The sequence below is a fragment of the Hemibagrus wyckioides genome, linkage group LG04 (genome assembly GCF_019097595.1).
Source record: "Hemibagrus wyckioides isolate EC202008001 linkage group LG04, SWU_Hwy_1.0, whole genome shotgun sequence".
Lineage (NCBI taxonomy): Eukaryota > Metazoa > Chordata > Actinopteri > Siluriformes > Bagridae > Hemibagrus > Hemibagrus wyckioides.
Window position 1 is genome coordinate 3,129,133 of NC_080713.1, and position 10,464 is coordinate 3,139,596.

General features: G+C 38.4%; 1 protein-coding gene across 1 annotated transcript; it reads right to left on the reverse strand.

The window, feature by feature from the left end:
* Positions 1-463: 463 nt before the first annotated feature.
* Positions 464-8,658, reverse strand: LOC131352185 (CBY1-interacting BAR domain-containing protein 2-like). The gene is made up of 9 exons (XM_058388127.1): positions 8,279-8,658; positions 6,868-7,102; positions 6,267-6,335; positions 5,579-5,680; positions 5,269-5,274; positions 4,468-4,572; positions 4,273-4,386; positions 2,073-2,234; positions 464-765 (listed from the first exon to the last, which is right to left on the reverse strand). Exons 1-9 carry the CDS (start codon positions 8,299-8,301, stop codon positions 586-588), a joined length of 996 nt encoding a protein of 331 aa, XP_058244110.1. The 5' UTR covers positions 8,302-8,658; the 3' UTR covers positions 464-585.
* Between the last annotated feature and the right edge of the window lie 1,806 nt (positions 8,659-10,464).

A 10,464-nucleotide genomic window follows, 5' to 3' on the forward strand; every position in this document is an offset into this window, starting at 1 on the left:
ACAATCTCTTTCTTATAAGCTTTGGTGCCCTCTCCTGACTCAGACGCTCACATTCACCCATAAACGAGACTCTAGCCGTTGACTTCGGTCATTTTACAGAATCAAATAAAGTCTGGAATCATTTCAATATTTCATTTACTTACTTTCTTTTTTTTTTTAATGACATACGATTACTTTTACTGAACATTTGTTGAGAGTTATTTATACTGGGCAATATAAATATTTATTAATTTAATATACAGAATTAAAATACAGTATAGACTTGAATAATAATAATAATAATAATAATAATAATAATAATAATAATAATAATAATTTGATTGGGCAGTAAGTCAGTAAGAATTTCTTTATTTTTTTTTTTTACATTTTATTTATTATATATTTATTATTTATTATTAATTTATACATTTTTACATTTTTTATTCTCAACTCTTATATTTTTTATCCATGCTTAAAAGCGCTATACAAATAAAATTTTAAATTGAATTGAAGTTCTTTTTCTAATAAAGATCATTTACAGACTCTACAAATTACGCTCTTTTTTTACACGTTTTTTTACACACACGTCAAATTTCTGAATATTTCTCATTTCTGTCTGAGAGTTGTGGTGTACTGAGCAGCGTAGGATTGGCGGAAAGTCTGCGGCTGCTCCACGTCTTCCTCTGAGTCGTACCTCTCGTCCTCTTCCTCCTCCTCGTCCTCTTCTTCCTCCTCTTCCTCCTCCTCGTCTATCTCCTGCTGACTACGGAATGTTCTGGTTAGAGTCTGAGGAAGAGAGACAGAGGCGATTGGAAAACATCTTTAGATCAGCCATAACATTATGAGCAGTGAGAGGTGAAGTGAATAAGTATCTCCTCATCATGGCACCTGTTAGTGGGTGGGATATATTAGGCAGCAAGTGAACATTTTGTCCTCAAAGTTGATGTTAGGAGCAGGAAAAATGGGCAAGCGTAAGGATTTGAGCGAGTTTGATGAAGGGCCAAATTGTGATGGCTAGACCACTGGATCAGAGCATCTCCAAAACTGCAGCTCTTGTGGGGTGTTCCCGGTCTGCAGTGGTCTGTATCTATCAAAAGTATCCTTTAAGTCCATGGAGGCCCCACCTCACAACTTACAGGACTTAGAGGATCTGCTGCTAAAATCTTGGTGCCAGATACCACAGCACACCTTCAGGGATCTAGTGGAGTCCATGCCTTGATGGGTCAGGGCTTTTGGAGGCAAAACCAACACAATATTAGGTAGGTGGTCATAATGTTATGCCTGATTGGTGTAAACCTGTGATTTGCAGCTGTGCTACTGACCAGAAATGAATCAGCCAATCAGAATAGAGAATTCAGCAGAGCTTCGTTTTGAAAAAGGTCAGTTATGAAACCAGGTGAAGATAATGTAGATATGTATTTGGTCCTATAAACCTGATAATAGTAATACTGTGAAATCTAACTGGAGCAGTTCTTTTAGAGTGATGCTATTGAAGACCCTCTTTTTGTTTGGGTTTTGAAGGCAACGTTTGATTAATGGTGATAGCAAGAAATGGAGAAAAAACACCATCATAGAGTATGTTATCATGTGGAAGGGCTTCTATAATAATAGCTTTGGAATTATGGAAATCACATGGTTTTAAGAAACCATGAAGAACCCATGAAGAACCCATGAAGAACCTTTAACATCCTTGGAAAGTTTCCAGTGCACAAATGATTCCTTTTAGTGAAAAAAAGGTTCTTTAGATGATCAAATGTTCTTTATGGCATTACAAAAAAAATGGGTCCTTTTTAAGAACCGTTCACTAAAAGGTTCTTTGGGAAACCAACAATGGTTCTTTTTAGTTTTTCCTGACACCTTTAATTTTTGTCACTGGTCTGAAGAACATGTTTATAACTAACAGTGAGCTCTTCATTCGATCCTATAGCGCTCTTCTTGAACTTTTCAGAGAACCCTTGAGGAACCCTGCTGAGAGATTGTAGTGTTAGAGCATGTACAAACCTCGAGGTGCGCTCATCCTCATTTATTATAGAAAGCATAAGTCATGAGTCATGATGTTTCCACTTTAACTACATGTACATGGATTAATGAACCTTTTTCAGCTGCCCCGTGGTGCGTGTGGGGTAAGAGAGGCTCGGCTGGTGGGTCAGCGTGTAGAGTGGAGATGGAACGGGACTTGGGTACTGAGGAACACCAGAGATAGGAGCAGGGTTTTCCAGAACAGGAGCAGAAATCTGGATTTGATTCCTGAAAAACTGTAGAAGAGATTAAGCACATTGTCCTTCACGTGAGTTCTTTTATTTCACAAGATAATAAATTCAGCTATTTATATTTTATTTGACAAAATAAACAGCAGATCAAAAACATCTACACTTCATCAGAAAAGTGAGATTCTCTGATTATGCAAATTAGAATGCTCTGCATATAAAATAAACCCAGCCCCTGAACACTTTCTCCTATTTTTCTGCTAAATAAATTGAAGAAAATCATTTGCATATTGAAATATTATTGGCTCTTGTGTTTATCCATCCATCCATCCATCCATCCTTTCGTCCGTCCATCCATCTATCTATCTATCTATCTATCTATCTATCTATCTATCTATCTATCTATCTATCTATCTATCTATCTATCTATCTATCTATCCATCCATTCGTCCATCCATCCATCCATCCGTCCATCCATCCATCAATTCATCTATCCATTCATCCATACATACGTACATACTGTATATACTTACATTCATCCATCCATGCATCCCTTCTCCCATCCATCCATCCATCCATTTGTTAATCCATCCATTTGTTCATCCATCCATCCCTACATCCATCAATTCATCCATCCATCCATCCATCCCTTTTCCCATCCATCCATCCATCCATCCATCCATCCATGCATCCCTTCTCCCATCCATCCATCCATCCATCCATCCATCCATCCATGCATCCCTTCTCCCATCCATCCATCCATCCATCCATCCATCCATCCATCCATCCATGCATCCCTTCTCCCATCCATCCATCCATCCATCCATCCATCCATCCATCTATCCATCCATCTATCCATCCATCCATCCATGCATCCCTTCTCCCATCCATCCATCCATCCATCTGTTAATCCATCCATGCATCCCTTCTCCCATCCATCCATCCATCTCTCCATCCATCCATCCATCCATGCATCCCTTCTCCCATCCATCCATCCATCCATCCATCTGTTAATCCATCCATGCATCCCTTCTCCCATCCATCCATCCATCTATCCATCCATCCATCCATCCATCCATCCATCCATGCATCCCTTCTCCCATCCATCCATCCATCCATCCATCCATCCATCCATCCATCTATCCATCCATTCATCCATGCATCCCTTCTCCCATCCATCCATCCATCCATCCATCCATCCATATATTATTTAATTTGTCTGTGGCTCTTGGGATTAGTGACACAATACCACAATAACATGCTCAAAACGGGAACTAGCTGATGAAATTTAACTTTGACCACCAGAGTAAAAACATTTAAAAAATGAAATAGTTTTTGATTTACATCAGGAAACATTTAAAAATATCACAATATTTAGATTATGATATAATGTAGCCATGTTACAATAAGCAGTAATAATAATTTATGCTGCTAGGTTGATCTAGACTTGTACACTATGCTTCCACTGACCCTCACACTGACCCTCACAGGAAACAATTGATTGCTCTTGCATTCTGAGGTTTAATTTATATGAACAATCTGCTGATGTTGTGCTTCCTGCAAGATACAAAGAACAGAAAGCTGCACTGAACTGCTAGATGATGCTTAATGAATCTCAGTAACTGTAATAATAATTCAATTATTTGTCTTTCTGTTGCACGTTTCTGTCTAACAACAATGTTGCAAATGAACTAATAGAATAATTTCCCTCTAGGGAAGTCTATCCATCCATCCATCCATCTATGTAACTATTCATCCATCTAATCATCTGTTCATCCATCCTTCAATCCATATATCAATAAATTTTACATTCAGTCTATTTGTTCCTCCATCTATCCATCTAACCATCCAGCCAACCATCCATCCATCATTAATTTAATCTGTCTGTCCATTTATTTATCCAGCTAACTAACCGACCATCCATCCATCCTCGCATCCTTCTATACATTTCACTTGCACCTCTATCAATCCAAAACAACACTTTCTATTTTAAAATAATTTATTATCAAAATAGAATTAAGGGTTTTTTTTGGAGTTTTTTAAAGGAAAGAAAAGACTTGGATATAGTGAATCATTGAATATTCACCTCTAGATCTTTGTCAATGTCCATAGTTTCCAGGTTGTTGAAGGTGTGTGTATAAACTTCCAGAGCTTTGGAGTGGAACAGCATCTCCACCATGATGAACTCGGTGAAGATCCTCTGCAATAAGAGCATTTTATTAGGTTAAGTGATATAACTCGGTTGTGATGCCCACAGTGTTCTGGAGACCAACTGACTGACCTTTACATCACACAGTTTCTGTCTCTGGAACTCCGTGATGGTCTCCTCCATTTGCCTGGAGCTCCTGTTGGCGTTGCTGCTTGCTTTCTGCACGTTTGTTTCCGCCTGGACAGGATTAATCAAATCTAATTCGATCTCAAGTTATCTCACTATATTTTACATACACCCATCAGCCATAACATTATGACCACTGAGAGGTGCCGTGAATAACACTGATGATCTCCTCATCATGGCACCTGTTAGTGGGTGGGATATATTAGGCAGTAAGTGAACATTTTGTCCTCAAAGTTGATGCTAGAAGCAGGAAAAATGGACAAGCGTAAGGATTTGAGCGAATTTGACGAAGGGCCAAATTGTGATGGCTAGACCACTGGATCAGAGCATCTCCAAAACTGCAGCTCTTGTGGGGTGTTCCCGGTCTGCAGTGGTCAGTATCTATCAAAAGTGGTCCAAGGAAGGAACAGTGGTGAACCGGCGACGGGGTCATGGACGGTCAAGGCTCATTGATGCACATGGGGAGAGAAGGCTGGACCATGTGATCCGATCCAACAGACGAGCTACTGTTGCTCAAACTGCTGAAGAAGTTAATGCAGGTTCTGATAGAAAGGGGTCAGAATACACAGTGCAGGACGGGTCAGGGCTGTTTGGGCAGTAAAAGGGGGACCAACACAATATTAGGCAGGTGGTCATAAAGTTATGGCTGATCGGTATATGTGTATGTATAATAATAATCAATGTTTTGGATGTAATCAAGTGAGAATGATTATTAAATATTAAAATGATGACAGATAACCCGCTTACCTGCGTCTGATCGTATGGATTAAGGACAATAAGCAGAAAACCAGAATGCTGTCAATCTGTCTGTATTATCTACATCAGGGATCCTCAAATCTGGCCCATGAGATCCACTTTCCTGCAGAGTTTCGCTCTAACCTTAATCAAACACACCTGAGCATGCTAATCAGTGTCTTCAGGGTCATTAGAAAATCACAGGTAGAGGAGTTTGATCAGGGTTAGAGCAGTGCATTGGCCCTCCAGGGAAAGATTTGAGGAACCCTGATCTACATGAATGTGAAATGTAAACATAAATGTGTCGGTTCCAGAAGGATACGATGCTCTGTCTGTCTCCTGGGTTCTTCAGCCGGATCTTTTCCAATCTCTGCAGCTCTTTTATCTCCCTGTTACGATCCGCACTGAACCTCTTCAAGTCTGCCTGGAAACCAGAGAAGTGCAGATGTTACAAATGGATGGGACTTAATTGACAGGATTTTATCTGAAGTCCAATGGAGTCCAGTTCTGTGCAAGTACATGTCAGTATAAATACACAGTTTGTTCTGGGAAAGTATCCTTTATATAGAAGCCTTTATAATCACCACACATACTTTACAGCATATTCCAGCTGAGGAAGTTGGGATCTGAGCACAGGGACAGCTATGATACAGCGCCCCCTGGAGCAGGGAGGGCTAAGGGACTTGCTCAATTGCCCAACAGTGGCAGACTGGCAGTGCTGGGGCTTGAATCCTGACCTTCTGATCAACAATCCAGAGCTTTAACCACTTGAGCTACCACTGCCCTGCTAACATATAAGATGCTACCACCACCATGCTTCACTGTATTATAGGAATTCTCAGAATGATGTGCAATAACAGGTTTCTACTAAATGTGCCACTTTACCTCAAGACCAAAAATTCTGGTTTTATCAGAGACTAGAGAACCTTTTCCAAGCTCAGGATATACACTCAGGGATTGTGCTTGTAGTAAATGTAATCAGTTTTTTCTTATTCACTAAACTTACTCACTCGTTTAGTTTTCACAATATTCCCGTATGCCTTTAAAGGAGAGACCACGCGAGTTTCCAGCCTCTCAACCTACAAAACAGCAACAGTCACATCAGAAAAAGCATTATATTTCAAATTATATTCTTTGGAATATTTAGAAATATTTTTTTAAAATTAATATAATATTTATTTTAAAAAAAATATTTTAAAAACAATAGAATATTTTATTTATTTTAATTTTTTTAATACATATTTAAATAAATGCAATCAATATTTAATACATTACATATTTAATAGTAATTGGTTATGATTATAGTTAAAAAATCAAAAATACTTGAAATAATGAAATTATATATATATATATATATATATATATATTAAGTTATATATTTGCTGTTATTTCCTTAAAGTTTTTTATTCATGATATTTCCGTATATATATTAAAGAAAGATACCTAAGGAATTTTCACCAAATGCAATATAAATATTGCAATAAATTCAATATTTTTTAAATAATTAAAAATATATATATTATTAAGTTATTTTCATTTTTTTAATATTATTAAATATTTGCATTTATTATGAATATATATATTTTTTTCTGTAGCCGCATTTCCTCTCACTTCGGCCTGTCTGTAATCCTGCACCATGGCTAAATCTTCGGAGAAGTTCTTCATGCAGATTCTGAACTCAGGCCCTTCGGTGCCGGCGTATTCCTGCAGCTGCTGGACGAGGGCATCGGCTTTATCTCTCAGTTTAGCCGTTTTGCGCGTGTAAGAAGCGAGCAGCGTGCAGATCTGACCCATGTACTTCTCAGCATTGCTTATGGTCAACTCCATACTCTTCAGCTGTGCATCTCTGGAAATAAAAATACAAAATAAAGAGGAATTGGGATGCGAAAGGAAATGTTTTAGGAAAGTACTCTGTATCATCCAGCTTTAATAAACAACAATAATTATTCATAAATACACTATACTGCCAAAAGTTTTGGGACATCTGCCTTTACTGTACATGAATGTAATATGGAGTTGTCCCGCCCTTTGCAGCTAGAACAACTTCAACTCTTCTGGGAAGGCTTTCCACAAGGTTTAGGAGTGTGTTTATGGGAATTTTTGACCGTTCCTCTAGAAATGTGGTCATTTGTGAGGTCAGACACTGATGTTGGACGAGAAGGTCTGGCTCACAGTCTCTGCTCTAATTCATCCCAAAGGTTTTCTATGGGGTTGAGGTCAGGACTCTGTGCAGGCCAGTCAAGTTCCTCCACACCAAACTCACTCATCCATGTCTTTATGGACCTTGCTTTGGTCACTGGTGTGCAGTCATGTTGGAACAGGAAGGGGTCATCCCCAAACTGTTCCCACAAAGAGCATGAAATTGTCCAAAATGTCTTGGTATGAAGCTGAAGCATTAAGAGTTCCTTTCACTGGAACTAAGGGGCTGAGTCCAACCCCTGAAAAACAACACCTGAATCCAATGATTTGGAGGGGTGTCCCAAAACTTTTGGCAATAAAGTCTGTATATAAATAGAATGGGAATGGGAACACCCCACAAGAGCTGCAGTTTTGGAGATGCTCTGATCCAGTGGTCTAGCCATCACAATTTCGTCAAACTCGCTCAAATCCTTACGCTTGTCCATTTTTCCTGCTTCTAACATCAACTTTGAGGACAAAATGTTGACTTGCTGCCTAATATATCCCACCCACTAACAGGTGCCATGATGAGGAGATACTCAGTCTTCATTTCACCTCTCACTGCTCACAATGTTATGGCAGATCTGTGTCTCTCACTGCCACTATGTTCATATACAGTATGTTGTACATTGTCCTAGTTTTAAGATGATGATGATGATAATGATGATGATGATGATGATGATGATAAAGTGCCAAATGAAGCAGCTTTGTAAAGGAACTTATGAAGGCCTACTTTTGTGTATTGTAAATATTCATAATAAATATAAGACCTATGTTGAATATTCCAATCATCTACTCTTATCATCATACTGTGTATATATACATCAGCTGAATTCAGTCATACCTGGAGAAGGGTGAAGAGGTCATGATGGGATGAAAACCCGATTCTTTCTCGTTCTCGTCGTGGTTCCTTACTTCTTGTCTGAAGAACAGGTAAATGAGTTGTTGCTATGGAGATGACAACAAACCGTCTCGTCATGCTGTGCGATTTTCTTCTTCGCCACAAGATGGCAGCAGAGTCATTCTCCTGTGTGAAGAGGAAAAGAAAAACATTGATGTATTTCGTACACATTATTTGTTCTATATGATTCTTTAGCATTTTTATGTCTATCTGTTGATAATAGTGAACCAGGGTTTGATTCCTGAGAGAGTTTCCCCTGAGAAGTAGTGTTGTGATAAACACTGCAGACTAAAAGGAACAAGAGGCTCCCTGAGGGATCAGCTAATGATGTGTCATTCGCAAGAGTCGACTCACTGAGTCGGTTCATTCAGGTGAACACTGAGAGCCGACTCTGTTCAGCTTGTTAGCGTACATCAAATAGTTTAATGATTTAATTTAATCATTTTGTTCCTCCTTTCTCTCTTTCTCTTCTTTTGTAAAGCTGCTTTGAGACAATGTCCATTGTAAAAAGACGCTATACAAATAAATTGAATTGAATCGATGTCGCAGTGTAATGAATCGATTCACGTTCGTTGTGAATTTATTGGTGCTTTTTTGTATAGTAAGCAATCTGGTCCTTTCCTGCAAAAGCCTTGCCATGATAATATAAAGAAATATAAAATATGGTGGATGTTAAAGTATTCAGTTAAAGCTTAACTTTAAATCTCTGAAAGATTTACAGACTTCATAAGAACTTTTCACTGAATTAGAAATGTTCAGACGGACGTTATAAATCATGTCTTATTTCCTTTCTTTCTCTAACAAGCATGACATTAATCCCAGAGTTTTGGCCTGTGAGGATCCTTTATTTACTGTAAGTCTCTCCAATCAGAGCGTTCACCTTCACCCTGACTCACAAGACAGGCAGCAGATCGTAATTCATCACTGGCGTCTCTGCGTGGCTTGTTTTCTGTTCTTTCCTGTCCGTCTCTCTCCGAATCCGTCCTCTCCCATGTCGCTGTCAGGGATGTGATGAGGTCAGAGCTCTTCCTGACGTGAGGACAGCGGCTCTCTGATGACCGTGATGGAGGAGGTGTGTGTTTACAAATGAGGAGAGAGAGAATGCCTGCCAGGCCGCAACCATAATACAAGCCTCAGGCCAGAGACACACACACACACACACACACGATCAGAACAGGCCAAAACCTCAGGCGCGTTCTACGAGACACGAACACACACTGTGTTGATGATGTCAGATTCAAAGCTTCTACCAAAAAATACAGAAGTTTGGAGCGAAATGATTAGGACAGAGGTACATCACGATAGTCACACAGAAGCTACAACGAAACTGCTGAAATGTTCTTCGTGCAGTTCACACTTTCATTGATGCCAAAGTTCTTTCCCATGTTCCTCTCCACAGTGGAGGTTAATATGAAAGTAGACTCTCAGGACTTTAAGAATTTGTAGTGTTTCAGAAGGAATTCTGTTTTTCCCTAACCTACTAGGGGTGATAGATTCATAGAAAAGTTCAGAAATGAAAATATTTTCCCACACAAATGTTTGTATCTTCAAAGTAAATGTTGAAATCAAACCCATTCCTGCTCTCTGAGATGCTCTGAGTGCTTGTTCATCTAAAAAGCAGCTGAAATTTCATCTTCAGCCAGTAAAATTCTGTGTAAGGTTCTCCAACAGAGGGAAAAACACATGTCTAAACACACTGAAAGCCGACAGACTCGTTTTAGATCAGACTCACAGACACAACATCATTCATTTATTTATACTGAAGGAAAACGTTCCATAAATCCATTAATGTTCCTCTGGTGGTATGAGAGAAGGAACATGCTCATATACTCTAGAATACAACATGTAAAGGAATTAATGTGCAATTCTTAATATCTCCTATACCTTAAAATTTCTAGTATTTAGTGTTCTTTGTTATATTTTGTACCATTAAATTCTAATATTTAGTATTATTATAATATTTTATAATATTTGAGTTATTTTTTATTGTATAATATTTTATATTTTATTTTTTTAATTAATTTTTTTTATTACCTTATTACCTATGTTTGTGGATACTACTGGAAGTTGTAAATTGTAAAAATGGGATGAATAAAGTATCTATCTATCTATCTATCTATCTATCTATC

Excerpts from the sequence above, each read along its gene's own strand:
- LOC131352185 (XM_058388127.1), bottom strand. The coding sequence starts at position 8,301 with ATGACCTCTTCACCCTTCTCCAG. Across the intron at positions 7,103-8,278 it reads ACCTCTTCACCCTTCTCCAG|AGATGCACAGCTGAAGAGTA; the intron begins GTATGACTGAAT and ends TTTTATTTCCAG. Across the intron at positions 766-2,072 it reads CCACGGGGCAGCTGAAAAAG|ACTCTAACCAGAACATTCCG; the intron begins GTTCATTAATCC and ends TCTCTTCCTCAG.